The sequence below is a fragment of the Bactrocera neohumeralis genome, chromosome 2 (assembly GCF_024586455.1).
Source record: "Bactrocera neohumeralis isolate Rockhampton chromosome 2, APGP_CSIRO_Bneo_wtdbg2-racon-allhic-juicebox.fasta_v2, whole genome shotgun sequence".
Lineage (NCBI taxonomy): Eukaryota > Metazoa > Arthropoda > Insecta > Diptera > Tephritidae > Bactrocera > Bactrocera neohumeralis.
Window position 1 is genome coordinate 34,808,537 of NC_065919.1, and position 20,011 is coordinate 34,828,547.

Genomic DNA, 20,011 nt, shown 5'->3' on the forward strand with positions numbered 1-20,011 from the left:
AAATTAATTGAAATGATGGCAAATTTAAATTTTGCGTTAACTTTGGGACATCCGGTATAAAATAGATCGGCAATGATTGCGCAGTCGGTCGTCGATAGAATCGAAATATTGTATTATTGGTTTCGTGATATCAATTTATCTAACTGAAAAAGCGGTTTTTCTTGTAACGCAAAACTTATTCTCTACTTTTCAATCTTATGGCACATATAATTGAAATTTGGTCACTGGTTTGACCAGACTACATATATGCATACCCGAAAAACGCTGTGAAGCGAAGTTCCATAACCAAACTTCAAATTAAGATAGAAAATGTTATTTAGTACAGACGGTTCAACAACAAAAAGCACCAATAGGCTGAAAATATTTAAAAAGTTGGACTGAACCGCCCTCAACTAGGCTTAATGTTCGTACATATATCACAAGCCGCTAAAGCTATATCAACCAAACTTGGTGGAGACGGTACCTGTGAAAATGGGTGGAATCGGATAATAACAATGCCCATTACCCGTTTGTTTTAAACCACCAAATCCGCGATAACTCACTAAATAAAAACGTCAGAAGCAACTAAGATCTTATGTGCTTAAATTAAATTGTTCCTTCATGGTACGCTATCTAAAGTCTAGAAGTAATCGAAATCGGTTCATAATTTATTAAGCCCCCAAGACACCGATTTGGTGGACCTGTGTGCCTATGGCTGACTTTTTACTAGTATCAGTTAATCTATTAAAATAATAAATAATTATATGCCTGTGTACCAAAACTGGATAAAATAGAGACCCAGCTCTCATATCCAAATATAAATATTTTCAAACTTTCCGTTGCCCATGATCTTTTTTTCAGATATTATCTAGTAAAATATGACATCCAGACTTTCTTTTAGCCATACTATACCAGATATATTGAATACTACCTCTCCACTCGGCATTATGTCGTTTATATTGGTCGTTATGTGTGTTATTAACTGTGGGTATAATTTCCTCAAAATAATATGATTTGGCGTTGGATATGAATGAAATTGGTCTAAAACTTTGATTGATCTTTCGATATAGCCTCAAAATCAATTATAATTGCCAGTGCATTGATAAATTAAAAATTAAGCTTTAAAGCGAGGAGTTCTACAATTATGCTACTAACAAGTAATGAAGGGCTAAGATCGGGTGCAACCGAACATTTTATACTCTTGCAACTTGCAAGAATAAAAGCCAGGGCAATACTTTAAAGTGTAAAACCATTCACATAGAGTAAAGTCAGTCAGATATTCGAAAATCCTGGTATTAGTTATGTAGGGGCTAGGCCAAGTTTTTGCTCAACTTTATCTATATTAGGAACAAAGATACACTGTTATGAGTAAAACACGCTCGCTTATTTTCATTGGAATAACTCACATATTGGTCGATATATGCGTTACAATGCCATCCCGAAGTTCAAAAATATTTATATTAAGTATATGGGTGCTAAGAAAAGTATTGGACCGATTGAACTCATTTTTGACATAGAGAGATACCATTATAAGAGAAGGATTATCTCTTAATTTAAGTTTTATATATCACACATTGACCGACATTTTCGATCTACCGTCAACCATAGACACTGGAGTCTAAATTTCGGTACCTAGGGGCTTGAACAGTTTTTATTGGATTTAGAGAATTTTTGCTCATAAGGTAGTACACACTTAAGATATTATTCGTGCAAAGTTTTATCGGTATATTAATTACTTCTTGATATATGTACATATGTACTGGAAACTGAACGAATCGCGTGGAATGTAAAATTTAGCAATATGGGAAATAGGCGTTGTTGTTGCCTGATTTCGTCCATTTTCACATTGGCACATAAGAATGTCAAAAGACGAAATCGGTTAGGCGGATCCCGAGATATGGGATTTCACCAAAAAGTGGGCGGTGCCACGCCCATCGTCCAATTTTCATGCCGGCTCCCGTAAAGCTATCTCATGCCATCTACTATTGATTTAATAATTTTAATAGTTTTTAACAGTAACGTTATATGAGGAGTGAGCGGGCTTTTATTCCGACTTCATCCAATTTCACACTGTCGTTAGAATGTGTGGTTATGAGATAAGCACATTAAACTTGTTATAGGACGATGTCACGCCCACTTTTTAAAAACTTTTACTCAAGTTACAGCTTGCACGGACAGACGGACGGATGGACGGATGGACGGTCAGACAGGCAGTCAACCGGATTTCAACTTTTCTCGTCATCCTTATCATTTATATATATACAACTCTATCTCAATTAGTTTTAGGTGATACGTACAACCGTCAAGAGTCAAGTCTTCAAATGCTGATAAAAATTTGTTAAGACGTCTTAATAGACGCATAAAAGACGAAATGTTAAAACTTTGCAACAAAGATTGGAATACTCTACTTTCAACTATGGTGGAAGGGTCCGGCTCCTTTAGAAACATCAACAAAGTTTAAAAGAAGAAATATTCAAACATTTCAACATTGAACTATAATGCAATCTGGAATCCTTAATAGGAATCAAACTGTATATGCTCATTTGAGAGATTCTGCTACTAAAACTGATCTCGTTGAAATAACCTTGTCAGCTAACGCATCAGTTACTATGCCTTCTGGTAGCTTTTGTATTAATTCTAAAATTTTTTTTACATTATTAAAGAATTTAAAAACTAAAAAGTCTACTGGTATTGTATAGTTGCCTGAAACCTTTACCAAAAAGCAGTATGATATCTTGTAAATATAATTAATACTTGGGATTAAGTTACTTTCATAAAGCATGGAGAAAGCTTAAAATCATAGCAATAATAATGACCCAGAAGTTTATTCAAATCAATCAATATATCAATACTGGGAAAGGTTATTAAAAAATTATAAACTTTTGTTGAAAACAATGGAATTCTTTCAACCCAACAATTTGACTTTGGAAACAAATATAACACTGTTCAATCTCATTTAACTTCCGATTGAACTAAATAAAATCGTTCAACATTAAAAAAGAAAACCGTAGTGTTTCAGTTCATATTGATAGTAATAAGTGGCCATTCTAGGAAATTTCTGCAAATATAATTACTAATGTACCATTAGACCCTAACGATTTCAAAAATATTTCATTTAATGAAGGATTCTGGTAAACGCGTAGAAAACTCAGCAATTTTTTCTGGTTGAAAACACAGGCAAGTTACTTGCCCCAGAGCTGTTCTGTATTAAACAATATCACTGTTCTTTGAAATGAAATAATAAAATATATCGGCCTTATTCTTGAAAAAAAAATTAATTTATAAACAAAATGTTTCGGATATTATTAATAAAAAAACATATGTTATAAATAGGACCTTGTGTACTTTCATTAATCGTAAATCCGATCAAAATACTAACAAATGTCAGCTTCCCATGAGTGGTGTATGTTAGGTTAGGTTATTAAATTTGTCACGAAGGTTGTAACACACCGTAGGAAAATTTGGATACCCTATAAAATATATGTATATATAAAAGACCGGTACGATAAGTTGAACTGATTTAGACATGCCTGTCTGTCTGCCCATTTGTCCGTCTGTATGTCTGTATATAAGCGAACTGGTACCTAAGTTGTTGAGATATCTTCAAGAAATTTTACTTGACTTATTGTCTACAGAATATAGCTGCATACAAATCCTCGAAGAAAGTGTTCAGATCAGATCAATATACCATATTGGATCAAAACGGGTGAAAACTTTCCCTGGACCTCATATAACTAATATCATGACTTTCAAGCATCTAGTGATGGTATGTGAGGAACGTTAATGAAACTCAAAGAGCATCTTGGTTTGTTAATAATTTGCAGTAATGCCAAAAATAGTTAAAATCGCGTCAATACTGCTCAAATCTATATATCTAATATTAGGGGTATTCAGACCGAACTTGTTAATCTAGTAGTTCGTTAGTTAATACTTCGTTAAAACACTTAACTGTGAACATAGTTTTTGCTGTACATCGGAAGTGGGTGTCAATTTTGTTTCAAAACAGCTCATTTAATTATATTAAATACTTACTTTTGAAAAATTTGTCAAAAACGAATTTGTAGTAGACAGCATATCTATTTGTTCGCAATAAAATAAGTTAACTTTTGAGGCAACAACGCAAACAAAACTGCTCAGTGATGTTACCAAGCAACGAAAAAACTATCATGCCTGCCAGTCTGGTACTTCATTACTCGGTAATACGATAATCCGTTAATTTTACAAAAACAAAACCCACATAAAAACTACCGAGTAACGACTAACGAATTAACAAAACTGGTCTGAATATCTCTATTATGTTTTCAAATTCTCGGTTGGCTTTATGCTATTTAATTGGTGAATTTGTAAGATATCTTAGTAAAATTAACTGAACGTATAATATTGGATATGCTATAATTTATTGCTGTGAAATTAATTTGGACGATGACAACATCTGATCAGTCGACGTTACGAATTTTCGAGACATAGGTTCTGCAAAAGATTTATGGTCCTTTGCGCGTTGGCCACGGCGAACATCGCAGTCGATGAAACGATGCGCTGTATGAGATATACGACGACATTGACATAGTTCTGTGAATGTCGTCCGAATGGACGAAAACGCTTCAGCTTTGAAAGTATTCTACGCAGTACCCGCCGGGGGAAGCAGAGGAAGAGGAAGACCTCCACTCCTTTGGAAGAACCAGGTGGAGAAGGATCTGGCTTCGCTTGGAATCTCCAATTGGCGCCACGTTGCGAAAAGAAGAAAAGACTGGCGCGCTGTTGTTAACTCGGCTATAATCGCGTAAGCGGTGTCCACGCCAGTAAAGAAGAGAGGAAGAAGATATTAATCCATGAATTACCCAAATTCTCATGTACAGGGTCCGGCACTCAAAGTGTAACCAACTTCAGACCATTCGCGCAGCTGTCGCACTGGAATGAGCTGTTTATAAATTCGCTGAATGACAGTTCGGAGTATTGTTCGCAAGTGTAAAAAAGCGTTTTGCCAAAAGTGAAAGCAAAAAAAAGTGATCAGTGATGGAATTCAAACGTAATAGTGTGATTGCTTTATATTTAGCTGGAAAACACAGCCAGCAATTGTCCGTGTGCTCAAACACCTTAATGTGAATAAAGTTTTTGTTCATTCACCATCACTCGTTACAATGATACTGGTAGCATCGCAAAACGCCATGGAGGTGGTCATCAAAAGACTGCAACGTCACGTGAGATGGTTCGGAAAGTGAAGAAGCGACTTGAGCGAAATCCAGGACGAAGTGCCAACCAAATGGCTAAAGAACTGAAAATATTCGACCGCAGCATCCGACGCATAGTGAAAAATGAGTTCAAGGTCAAGCCTTACAAGTTCCAAGGCCCACGATCTCACACCGAAGCAGCAACAAGTAAGACTTGAGAGAGCGAAGCAGTTGCTTCGCTTGGCCGAAAGCGGTCAAATTCCGAACATTGGATATTTTGGAGAGCAAGGTCCGAAGTAAAAAATACACCAGTCTCGAGATGCTGAAGAAAGCCATTGTCCGTGAGTGGTCCAAAATACCGGCAAGTCACATTCGGGCAGCGTGCGATTCGTTTTTTGACCATCTCAAGGCCATAGCTAAGGCAAAAGGTGGTCATATCGAGCAAAAGTGAATTGGTCCTGAATTTATGATTATTTTCACAAATTTTGTACTTAAAAATAAATAAAAATAATTTTCGAAACCGAATTTATGGCTCTTTTAATTGGTTACACTTCTAGACCCTGTAAAAGATATATGGATTTTCGTATTCAACAAACCTTTTATTAAATAAGTCTGTCAGTGTATGAGTTATATATTTATACAAAATAGGTTGTAATCCATTCCCGATTTCGTCGAACAACGATTATTGAAATCGTTTGTAACATTAAAACAAGTTTTTTCAATACTTGAAGGTATTTCTCCTGGCACATTGTAAGAGTATGAAACGTTCGGTTACACCCGAATTTAGCCCTTCCTTACTTGTTTTTAAAACAATTTTTCAATCCAAAATTGCGGAGCGCCTGTGATAGAAAACAAATTTTTAACAAGTAAGCAAGGGTTAAAAAATGTTTGCCCACAGATCTTTCAAGTAGCAAAAACTCCCTGTTTTTTGAAAACTTCATCATCAAAAAAGTTTTGGAGTTATACTAATTTATTAACAGAAGGAAAATAGATATTACGAAAGCTACTTTAATGATGCTGTTAAATAAATATTTACGTTGAGAAATTTTGTGGATGTAATAACTAGTGACAACATTTCATAACCAAATTTGTACTTTTCGTCAGAATGAAGCGTTAAAATTTTTGAGGGCAACTATTTTTTCTGTTGAATTTATTATTATTACTTAAACAGCCTTGAACAAAATCGCAGTAAATTGGGCAGATACAAAGTATGAAAATTTTGTTTTTAGTATGTTGTTTCAGTTCAACGGTTTATTTCTCAGTTTGATAAATACGTGTTGACCATAATTGAAGCATCACAGTATAAATAGCGGTTTGTGAAAAATGCTATTATTATATATTTATGACGCAATGTGTTCTACGTGAGCGAAGGTACATTCCAAACAACGATGGCATTTATAAATCAAGGTCAAAAATGGTTTGACCCGAATGGTTACCTGTATACCTATGTGGTTACATTGATTAGCTGCGGAAAATAATGGCACCAAAATCCAATGGTATAAAGCGCATTTTACCTACAAGTACTTTACGGGCATCGTTGGTTGCAAACTGAACTACTTTCATAAAACCACACTTTAACATAACGACACCAAAAATATTTTGTTAAATTGTTCAAAGATAACTGCAAACAGATGTATGAGTTCCGTCTAGTGAAATGGAAAATGACTTCTAAATAAATAACAAATTTAGAGTTATTATTTTCTACATTTTCTATTTCCAAATATTTTTCTTTCAGTAATCTTGTTTTTCTCAAGAACTTTAATGGGAGTTCTTTGGTACCAACACCAACTTCTGTACATGGTTTTATGATTAATGTTTGCACATATGGGATTTCCAATGCCTTACACAAGTGGCTAGTGGATATTATAACGTAGAGTATATTTAAATAACTTTAGGACTTTTATTTTTAAATATTAAATTTTGATATTTTTCCCTCCCGATATGCAATGAACCACAAAGTTTTCTTGACGTTTTGCTGCAGTATTATCAACTTCTAAACGAAGTTTAGTTTTTTTGGTTTTTGTATATGACGTCATATACATAAAACGATTTTATAAGTACATTTTCGATATGGTTATATTAGCTTCAATTAACTGCGATGGAAATATTATAGTCCGTCATTCAAACTGATCAAATGAAACCGATTAAAACCAATGATGAGTCAATTGTTGATGTTTGATAATGTGTGGTTAATTCACAAATAAGAAGTTTGATTGATGTATAACCAAGAATTGGTTATACGTACACATAAATTGTACTACAGTCATATTTATTTTCTAAAAACGTATGTGTAATCCTCAAAACATTCAGTTGATGGTATTAGAATTTATGGTTTAAAATTCCTTAAACGATGTTTCATGGGAATATTTAGAATAACGGTATTAACTTACTAAAGGATAATTATTAAAGTTGACTCCGGCAATTTTATACCTTTAGCGCTATTTATTTTAAGCCAATACTTTTGTGAATCCTTTGCGAAATATATTTTTATAACTTCTTAAAAATGTGAAATTTTGGAAATAATTTAAAATAGTTTCGGTGTGCATAATTCTACTAATTCATAACTATTAGAGTGCGTCCGACTTCTATTCCATCTGAATTGATTTTCCTATGACAAGTTAACTATGAAGGCGAATACTATAATAATAATAATCAAAGTATAACAATATTCATAGCGTAAGCACATTAATATGCACATATTTAATAACCTGACCAATAAGTAGTTTACCTACACAGTCGTGCTGTTGCTGTTGGTTGTTGTCCGCTGTATGTAGTATTTGAATTGCTTAACGTTCATCTTTATTATTAATGTGAGAATTTTAAAACTTTTTAGTCTCACCCAGTGTTGTAAGGGTTTTTAATTAGGTATATTTTACCTTTTCAATTTTTTTCGTTGCTTTAGTTATCTTCTTTTGGGAAATTAGTTTAAGTCGTAGATTATAAATCAGTGTTTGCATCTTTCGAAAAAATTTTTCCTTGTTTCATAATTTAATCAAATCATTATTCGAATAATACTCCTAAGCTGAAGCTTCTCTATCTACGAGTACGCATTCATAAAACCGCCCTATATTGAATTTAAGGTTGAACTTTTCGAAAAGTTTAGTTGCTATTTTATATATGTATGCAATATGGTACGTGCTGAAGGGAATTTGACAGTCCTTTTCCCATCGTACTGAAATAAACTATAATACTGTCAAACGTTCTTGCCGTTTCAGTTATTGGTCTTAAAGTGACACCACCTCTTTTATATTTGCTATGGTTAAAAAAAATGTTGTTTTTTGATAAATCATTGTATGTTGACAGGAAAAATATCGGTGATTCAAGTGTTACGCAAAATTAGCCACAGCATATGGATTCAGATACTAAATTGTACCACAACCGTACCATTGCAAAGATTTACTCCGTTCAAGGAGGGTCACAAACATTACGGAAACTCGATATGGTTGGGTAAACATAAAGTAAAATTGGTGACTTGGGAACATATTCAGTATTTCAAAGGAACGCGATGGGTGCAGCATTTTTGAGAAGACACATCGATCGTTAGGACAAATCTGTAAATAAATAGTTTTACCGCACGTTAATGAATGAATTGAACGTCGAGATCAAAGTTAGGCCCACGACGTTTTAGCCCGTATAGTACATTCAATATACTAACATTGTACAAAATGCAATGCAACCGATGTGTGGCGAAAATTATATTGCTACTCTTGTCATTTTTTTCGTTTACTCAGAAAATTTAAATTATTCTTATTATCGAATTCAAAATTCAAAATTAATCTTCACATTTAATAAGCAATGATATCCAAGCGATCAGTCAGTTTAGTTATATTTTACATATACACTGACAAAGAAATAGAAAGAGAGAAAGAAATTTTACAAACATTCACAAAAACTATAAAGGAAATATAGATGGTAGCATTTTAATTTATATGAGAATTTCGCTAAACTGGTCTTGATGTGAAGATGCGAGACGATTATGTTAAGCGTAACAACAGCAACCGCGTATACTAAAGTTGTAATTGAAGAGCAACCAAAGGGAATACCATACACACGTCTAAAAGACTGCTCGGGTGGTCAGAACCACTGAAACTTTGGTATCAGTAGCCACACTTCAAACACATTCGATCGAATAAAGCCGTAAGCATACGTGTAGCTTACGAACGAGGTGAACGAGGTGAAGGGAAATATTGTGAGGTCTTGTGCGCGTCCGACCCGTGTCAAAACATGCCATAATATGCTAGACACCTCACACAACACGTAGGATGTTGATTACGTATCCACAAATATTTCTGTATTTAGCGCAAAAGAAAACCAAACAGACGGACAAAGTTCGGTGAAGTTATATGTGTATAGCTTCGAAGCGAGAATGAGTAACGACAAAAATCAGGGAATCAAATTATGCAGTAAAATAAAAAAAATACAGAAAAAATATAACCAAAAGTGGTGATTTTAAAGCGCTAACAAAAAGAACAACTCAATGTATAACATAAAACACTTTGTTTTAAATGCTAAAATTATTTATTAATAAACACTGACCTACTAAAAGATTCAGAACTCATAATGTCTTAACGCTTCTGCTAGCAGATACTGATTTCTCTTCAACAGAATAATTAATCGCAGGTTTGGTTCTAAAATCAATCGTGGTGAAAATTTCCTCAACACAGATAAGAAATAATTTCTAATTAGACCAGTGAAGTGATTTCTCCAATGGTTTCCTTCACAACTTTTTCCGAACTTGTGAGACTCGTTGGATGAAATTGCACTTGATTTCGTATCGGAAGAAATCCAATATGTTGAAGGGTGATTATTATCTAAGCGGATAGATATTTGGAAGAAATATTATCGTAAAAAGATAATTTTCTTCATGCAATGTGCTCGCTTCAAAACCTGCTAATCTCTCTCTCTCTTAGCATCTTAAATTTTTATAAATGTTTGTTTTGAAAAATATCTTAAAAATAAAAAACATATGTATATAGCGGGAAATCAACTAATTGGTGAGTGTGTCACCATATTCTACATTGACATAAATATAAATTTGCACTATTTTTATAAATCTATTCCTATTGGTTGACAGTATATACTTTTTATTAATACCATTTTCACTAAAAGATAGGATTAATTGTGGCAGTAAGATTTTATGCGAACGTTCAGAATGACGGAAATTAAAAAAAACTAAAACTTTAATTATGCTTTATATACGCTCATTGAACAAATAGATATTTATTAGTTCATTAGTGGGCTTCATTTTCGTTAGTTAGACCTCATTTTATAATACAATAGAAATTAATCTAATGTGAATATTTGGTATTTAAGCAAATCAATTAGAATTCTGTGAGGGGCCTGTTATCTTTTAAGTTGTATCTTTTTAACTGCATTCGGAAGAGAGTAGGCCGTAGTAGTTGATTTAATTGTATAACAGTTAGCAAAACTTTTCATACTCTTATTTAAATTTGTACAAGTAAGAAAAGACTTAACCAATATCAATAAGATATATAGCCAAAATAATCTAAAACAAGTAGGGAAGGGCTAACCGAACATTTTATAATCGTGACACTTAGCAACGCTCATCTTCAGGTTAAAGATGTTACGAAAGATTTCAACATTCTTTGTTCGACGAAATAGTGAATGACTTACAGTCATATTTGATATCTTCCTATATTTTTATTTATTCGCGTCAGCTAAAATTATATTAAAAACATCTTCAAATGAATGAGATGTATGTAATATTAACTCCACCGAAGAGGATATAATGGGTTGTCAAAAAAGTCTTGCGGTATTTTTATTAGATTTTTTTTTTTATTGAAATTGAAATGAATTTTTTATGACTCATGCCCAGCTCTTGACCGATGCTACGGCTATGCCGGTCTGTTTCGACCAATTCAGCGATTTTATCGCAATTTTCGACGACTGGCCCTCCGGAGCGTGACGCATCTTCGACCACCTCTACACCAGAACGAAAACGTTGAAACCATCGTTGTGCAGTGGAAATTGAAACTTTATCGGGTCCATAAACTGCACAAATTTTATTGGCGGCTTGAGATGTATTTTTACCTTTATCGTAGTAGTACTGTAAAATATTCCGTATTTTCTCTTTATTTTGCTCCATGTTTGCGACGCTATAACTCACGAACTACTTAAAAGAAACGACAATCAATCAAACACGTTAGCGCGTGAAATGTGCTTTCCAAAAAGGTATAGCACGACCCGATGCGACGAATAAAACTAGAACTACGCGCTTTCAGCGCCAACGAGCGAAAATACCGCAAGACTTTTTTGACAACCTATTATTTAATATAATGAGTTAATGTAGAAAACGTCAACCAGAGGATCGAAGTCTTAGGATTATGACGCTTATGCCAAAGTCCAGACAAATTCCATTCCAATTCAGCGCTAAACAATAAAATTCTTTAAAATCTTGTCCATTGTTCTTGTTTAAAGCTAGGTGGAATGACGAAAGTTATTATTTGAAGTATATGGAAGTTGGTGGGGAATCAATCCGATTTTATCTATTTTTGCCATTACGATAATAACAGGGATTCATTAGGGTATCTCACATACAATCACCAATGATATGTAGTAAGGTCGCCGCATGTTTGAAAATCCTGATATTAGATATAAAGGTCTAAGTAAAGTTTCCGCCCAATTTGATCCATTTCATTTATATGCGGTAGTCTCTCGGAAATCTTTGTATTATGTATATGTGAACTAAGGGAAGTATTGACGCGATTCTACCCATTTTTGACACACAAGCAAACTTTTGTCAGGAAAGGGATATCCTTAAATTTAAATTATATATCTCACACATTGACCAATATTTGTTGTAAAAAGTTAATTATTGGTACTGGGTTCCAATATTAGGTACCCAGAGGCTTAACCAGTTTTGGTTCGATTTACGCAATTTTTAGTTTTAAGGTGACACACCTTAAATACACTATTCGTGCATAGTTTTATTCTATATATTGACTCTTTCCTGATTTATATACTTAAATGTAAAAGAATTAAACATTTTGTTAAATGGGAAGTAGGCGCGATTATAGTCCGATATCGCCAATTTTTTTTACTGTGACAAAGTGTTATTGAAATTGTTAGAGTGGGTCTCGGATATGTGATTTCACCGGAAAGTGAGCAGTGTCTCGTTCCTATAATGCACTCTCGTACCATCTCAGGTGTAAAATTGTTTGTCATTGTCGTATTTAATTATTGATTTATCGCAAGTTTAGTAGTTTTTAACAGTAATGTTATATAGATAATTAGCGGGGAGGGGGGGCAATGTCGTTGGGGGTGCCTAAGAGTTAAAATATCCATTTTATAAAAATAGGTGCGTCTTGCTACTACGATCCCTGTGACAAATTGCAGTTCTATACCTTAATTTAGTGCTTAATTATGGCAAGTCTACGAACTCGTTTTTTGTCAAGGAACACGTGTATTAAATTTCTTAAGAATATCTTTACTTTTGCTAAAGTTACAGCTTGCACAGATGGACAGACCAACACACAGTTATGCGGTTTTCAACTCGTTTCCTCATACTGATCATTTATATAAATAATACCTATCTCTATTAGTTTCGGGTGAACAATACTATGATACTCTATAGCAATGTTGCAAGAGTATAATTAGCATGTCATAATTAGAGAAAATCAATTGAATAAAATATTCAAGAAGTCAATAAATTTTAAAAACATTTAAAAAATTATAAAGAGAGGAATTACGATTGCTTAAATTGATATGAAATAAATTGAGGTTTTTATTTTGTATGCACAATCAGAATAAATTAAATAAATCCGATCCCATATGCTTGATTAAAATATAATACAATACTTAATTTTTTGGTTCTTATTGATATTAATAATTTTTATAGCCACTAAAAAGCATTGAGCTGTTTCACAACGTTTTCGAAATTAATAGTATAATTTATTTATATTTTCATTATCTGTACTACCGCAGAGTTATCGCAGGAAATGTAATCTCACATACATACTGTATGTGTATATTTATTTGCCCTTTAATCTGTCTTAGGCAGTTATTGCTCATATTTATTCTGAGTTTCTACTTTGAAGATTTGTTGCTTTGTTTGATAATGAATTTGACAACAAAATATAAGCACAAATATAAGCTAAAAATGTTTTAAAAAATATCGCCAAAGAGATTGGCATTCACAAAAATTTTAATTTCCCCATGAAATTATTGGGCGAAATCAGAGCGCACATCTGTTAAATTTGGTACTAAGATCGAAATACTCAAAGGGAAGACCGATCACTTGTTCTTTACCAGGCTTGTTAAATTTTTATTTTATTTTTTTAGTTTTTGTTACATATTTGTTAAAAATGCTTGTTAAATGGTTCACAGGTTAAGGCGATTATCTGGACCAAAAGTAGCCGCTGGTTATTATTGCTTTATTGATCACTCACAGGCCGCACAGCCGACGGTGTTCATAACCTTGCAGTTATCATAATATTGTTTAGATTACTAGTATAAGTGTACACTTCTTTGAGCAGTTGTGTTGGTAAACTTCGAGTTATTTCTGTTGCTTTTCCCAAAGAGCTCTTGTAGGTCTCTGACTTAAAGAATGCTCAAAAATGGCTCACTACAAAATGTTTTAAAAAATTAAAATAAAAAAAAATTTAAAAATCATCGGAGAAATTTAGAAAAGGGCTTACGTGCAATTGAGATAAGTGCTTACACTATTTGAAAATAGAGAATCTTATAAAAATATTTATATAACATTCTTAGTTACAAAAATAAACAAATCTAGATTATACCAGTTTAGTGAGATAGTATATTAAAGCAAAACAATGTTAACCATCACCTTCGAAACTTTATCGTAACTTAACCTATTAAAATGAATTAGAATGGTTCTAAAATTATAGCGCTCTAATAGTGACCTAACTATTCGGGGACAGTTTTAAATTATATACATGTATCATCTACAGCTACATTATGAGTATTTAGCTCAAGATACCATCAATTTTTAATATATTTATAACTCTTTTTGCTTCATTAATTAATAGATAATTTCTTTTAATTTTCATTTAATAATCACATTGCAATGTTTATATATTTTAATAAAGCTTCGTGCGTCCTACCTGCGATAGCCATCCACGGGTAGAAAGTATGATTGGTGGCTTGATGTAAGCTACTAGCACTTTGAGCCGCTGCCGCCCCAGAAATTGTGCAATTTGCATTCCATGCGGTTCCTGCACCGCCAACTCCTACACCACCGCCAACACCAACACCACCTACGCTTCCAACGCCCCCAGCGACACCTTGACCGGCACCAACGACTCCACCACCAGTTCCACCACTTCCGCCACCACTGCCACCTCGATGGCTTACCGGGCTTCCGCCTGAAGTGTCCAAGTATCCACCAACACGGGAGTCTGGAGTGCAAGCGGATGGACGCACTGGCATGCCACCAGCAGGATTGTTCTGTCCATTATTATTTGACCCGTTAGAACCACCGCCTGAGCCACCACCACCTCCAGAACCACCACCGCCGCTCGCACCATTCGCGCTGGTATTCCAGATATCTTTGTAACCATTGACCACGGAGTCGGCTTTGATATTAAGACAGTCCTGTTTGTAGGCGCCATCACTGTAAATTTTGTTACAAGCAGCTGTGATACTTGCGTCGTAGGGAGAATCCTGCGTGGTGCGTTGTAAGTGATGATTGGCATAAGGCGACATGCCCAAAGAGAGCGGAAAGCCACGATAAGCGGCTGCGGCCGCTGTGGCTGTCTGATCATGGTGACCTCCAGTACTCATTGTCATACCGGATGTCTGATGCGGGTGGCCGTAAAAACCAGCCGAAGCCTGTTCAAAGTAGGAATTCATACTGCCAGCGGTAAGAATTTTGGCGGTTGTAATACTGTCTCGCGAGAAAAGCTAAACCTGATTAGGCTTTAGCTTTGATTGGACTTACTTGCCGTGGCAAGGTACTTTTGCTTAGTATTTTCTTTTATAAATTTTAGACGCGTGGCGAAGTAGTATGTTTGGATTCACTTAAATTCAAATAGCTTCTCTATTTCGGTCATTTGGTTTTCTAAAATTTGTCCTGACACAAATTTACATAATCCCTTTGAGTTGTGATTTATTTTGGCATAACTTACTTATCTCATTTCTTTACTTTTTTTACCAAAAGTAAACGCTGTAAGAGTTGGCAATGTAAACAATGTAAACGAGAATATTATAATAATTGCACCAAAAGTTATATCACGGTTAATGTTCATTCGTAATTGATGTTGTAAATTTTATTAATTCCATTTAATTTGATTGCTGTTTCTAAATAAAACACTTTCTATCACCAAAAATTTTTTTATTGTTTTTCACACAACACTTTTGGGTAAACTATTTTCGTTGCACTCTTAAAATTTGTATTAATTTTATTTTTCTAGTTCACAAATATTTGATATTTTTCACAATGCATACTTTGTCGAAAACAATCGGCCAACCCGGCTCATGGAAACGTCATCAACATAACACTACGAACGACAACCACAATCAACACAATAATCGTTAAAATAATAGTAATAGCGACAATAATAATAATAATCAAATTTATTAGCGTCAATGCCACCAAACCGAGAATTCGTTACGAACGCTGCCGCAGCACTGAACAACTGTCTAACTCACTGCCTGACTGCCAGACGACTGTTGCTGTTACTACTGCTGTCGTTTGCGTTTTCGTTTGCTGTACTGACTTTTAATCGTCACTGCCGCGATTCTATATTACTCTAATTTGACACTACTACACTGCACCACACTGAACGTCGCAGCGCTTTGATATGCGTTACCGTCTTACGATAGCGTTGTGATAGTAGTCCGATAGCGAAATATTCGCCGAATCAAAACGCTGTCAATGGTATTAAAACGCTGCCGTCGTTGTCGATGTTTTCGGTGTTGTCACTATCACTATTGTTTTTGCTTTTGTTATTTCATATTTTACCAACTAGAACTGTTTGAGTATGATGGCATTAGCTGTACTCAATAGTACCAAACAGTGAATCGAGCGTTAAAAGACCACAATGGCAATAACAATAAATGGTGATAAAGTGGATAATAAAACAATGCGCTCGCCTGCTGCTCCAATCCGAACCGTTGCCATCGAGCGAATGCGCCATCAAAATGCCAGTTTGTTGTATTTTGACTGACGTCGATTACGTTTGCAATATACCCAACAACGACTAGCACGACGAAAGCGATGAAACGGCCTAAACCATAACGACAATTGCCACAGCGACGATGATGACGTCGACGACGGTGAGAGAAACAGCGAGAAACTTGCACTCTGTTGTGCTGTTGTTGAGCTATTCTGCCGCTCTGTTGTGGTCGCTCTGTTTTCGTTCCACCAACGAAATATTAATGAGGAAAAGAAAGGCAACACACTGTCACCACCACCACCATCTCAGAGATAAACAGATATCAATACCTCACCACTTCTACAACAACACGTATGGGAACAAAACACAGAGCGCTGAGAGGATCAGATCGAAGAAATTTTTAACTGGGAGTAGAATCGAGTAAGCATAGGGTTGAACGCATAGGGTAAATGAGAGCAGGGGCAATATACATATGTACATATATACATATGTATATGTACATATACATATATACTATGAGTATAAACATACTGGAATAAACTACCATTGCTATGTGGAACAAAGGGCTGTGATACTTCTTTGGGTTTAATTCATAATGTTATCAGTTGAGTTTAGTTTGGCTGTTGATAAGGACGTTTAGAGTCGAGGAGATTGCTGTAAGAAAGTTATCAATCTATAGCTTGTACAAATAAATACAGTCTTTTGTAAAATTTACATATGTATGTACATAAATGTAAAAATTATAAGTATTTTTAATAATTTATTCTTACTCTTATAACACTGCGCCTTTAGTTGAATTAATTGCGAACTCTGCAAACTATAAGTGAACACTCATCGATAAAGCGAATATTTAAAGAACAGGAAAAATAGTTAAAATGCCGTCATATTCTAGAAGCATAAATTCCGTGACGAGTTCGACCACCGCAGCTTTTAGGCTCACTCGATGAATTCTTTACAGAGACAAAACGCAAACCAGAAAAGCCGTAATTCAAACTGGTGGCAATGAATTTGTTGTTGGTTAGTTATTAGAGCCGCCTCCTCGCCTACATTTTGAGTTATTGCTCATTTTACTTAGCAACGAATGAACGAACAGTGATTCAGTGTTTGAGTTGTTTGAGACAATACCAGAGAGACAAGTGACAGTTTGAAACGAACACGTTCGAACGTCATGTGTTTGAGTGGAATATGCTCCTTTAAAATCTATTTGTTTGAGCAAATTCGCCAACTAGTATTTTAAGTTTCAGTTGTAGAGAAGGATTGCATTTTTTACAAATGAGAATACAGAAAATAAGTAAAAATATGAATTAAATGTTAAAGTTTATAATTTACAATAGTTCTAAGATATCTTTAAATAACGTGTTTCTAGCGCAAATTACCGAAGTTCACTGTTCTCGGTTCTTAGTTAAACTAAACTTATTTTTCATGTATAATTTTTACCTCAAATTAAGCAAAAAAAAATTTTGAGATATAAACAGTACACACTTCAACTGAAGTGAGTGCGCTGCATCACTTTGCTAGGATAACTCCACTCCAAAAAGAGTCAACTAGAATAACGAAAATAAATGGGATAAGTAAATGTAAATGTGTATGACCTATTTAAGGGGCTGGGCACATTATTGTTAGAAAAGGATGTTTACGAAGCTTGATTAAGATTTCTTAAAAATATACCGATATTTAAACCCTGAACAGAAGGAAACGTCGTAGACCTCATAAAATATTTAAACCATACAACGTGTAGCTTTATCAATTGACAATTTAATAGCTAATATCTTGAAAGTTTTAAAATTAGTGTGGTAATAAGATACATTAAATCTTGCAAACGCACCTGACATCATATAAATAGGATTTGAAGTTACAGTCAATTCAATAAAAGAAACTGTGCGCATTCCATCCGTTTTTACAAAGAGCAAATGAAATTTTTTTAGTTTAACTTTAAAAAAAATCGCTTGAGTCTAATGTTTTATATTTTGAACATTTAAATATAAATTTTTTCCATATACAAAAAAATCGATTATTTTTAAGACATTCCCTTTAGTTTCTATATGAAATGCACATAATAAAGGGTATCATAACTAACGCCTAAGTTAAAATTTACTCTTGTTTTTTTTTATAAAGTCCACCAGAGACGCTGAGGTCCTCATATTCGATATTTGGTAGGTTAAAAAGGTATAGTCTAAATGAAAAGTGTGGTTGTAGACCGATTTGGCTTACGTACATATATATAGACTGTACCATAATAATATGTATTAAGTAAATGCTATGCATTCAGATTTGTTGAGCAGTTACTGCGATTTAAGTTTAACGTAAAAGTTCACATGCAAACCTGCACGAACTATCTCTACGGTTAAATACTAGTAGTTTTTTTATAAAGTTGTCACAGTATTAGTACTTTTGAAAACTACCCTTAGTAGGGGGTGAACGTGGTTATTATAGTACCCATGTTGGTTGTATGTTATATAATATATGTATATCCACAATTTCAATACGATCATTCTTCACTTCTTTTCATTACTTTTCCACAGCTTTCATTCTCACCTACTATTCTCCAACTCAAAAAAAGATGAGGACAGAAGGCGCGATTTTAAAATACACATCATAACAATCAGATTTATTTAAGTAGCTATCACAGTAATTTAAGCCCCATATCACCCTGGGCACATATCAACACATCACAAAATTAGACAGTGTACTCCGTTGTGCTTTCGGAATAATTTAATCAAACAGGTGCCGGTTAATTATACTAATTGTTGTTCAAACAAACAAAGAGAAACAATGATTGCATGCAACTCAAAAAATTAACCTACAAAATACACTGCAACGCCACTGCCAATCTTAAGTGTACTCGTATTTATTCCTTTAAATAAAAATATAAATACGAATCGAATAAATTCTACTCATTGTTTCTTAACTGGAAGATTTTGGCTATTGAAATTTTCTAACATCAAGTATGTATACACAAGTATATAGATACATATGTATATGAAAATAGATTATTTGGGGTGGCAGTGGCGACGGCACTACGGCAGCCGTAGTTGAAATGGCTTTTGATCTTTTTCGGTTATAGTGCGCGGTCGGCTGTTTTCTGTTTGTATTTCTGGGTTAAGCGCCCACTTTCGCGCAGCCTTTGATGTTTATTATGGAAGCGTCGCGACGTAGTCAAGAGGTAGGAATGACTGTGAATGTATGTACGTATGTTTGTCGGGTGGTCGGCCATCAACTGATGCTTTATTAGCTTAGCAAGTGTCGAAATGCGATTTGTTGTAGCCGCCAACATTATGGGTAAATGTAAACTGTTGCTAATGGCTAATTAAACAGTGGGAGTGGCAATTGAATTGAGTTTAATCAGATTTATGCAGCAAATGTGAGTATCGCCGTTAGAATGTTGTGATGTGTGAGAAGATGTAAAGTAAGAAGAAGAAGACAACAACAGTTTACATCAGCTATGCCCAATGTAACATCGACAGACAGTATGTTATAAAAGTATTTTTTAACTTTTAAGTGAACAAATTAGTTGATTTTTATACCCTGAGAGGTTTAAATAGTTTTGTTTAATTTATATTAAAACTTAAGAAGAGAAAATACTGAAATTATTAGCGATTATAAACGAATAACTTTTTACTAAATAAAACAACAATTAGTGTTTATTTCACATAATTTTTTTTTTTTTTTTGTTTTGGAAAGCAACAAAAAAATTAAAAATTTTAATATTCTTTAAAATTTTTAGACAAGAACATGTTTTCGATCTCACGTATTAACTAATTAAACATT

General features: G+C 34.2%; 1 protein-coding gene across 2 annotated transcripts in view; it reads right to left on the bottom strand.

The window, feature by feature from the left end:
- LOC126757495 (homeotic protein ultrabithorax) overlaps positions 1-15,365 on the bottom strand; it is a 145,549-nt gene extending 130,184 nt beyond the window's left edge. For both annotated transcript variants that reach the window (XM_050471450.1, XM_050471440.1), the window contains exon 1: positions 14,231-15,365. In XM_050471450.1, the coding sequence (XP_050327407.1) occupies positions 14,231-14,978 (748 nt within the window). In that variant the 5' untranslated portion in view covers positions 14,979-15,365. The remainder of the gene's footprint in view (positions 1-14,230) is intronic.
- Positions 15,366-20,011: the final 4,646 nt, after the last annotated feature.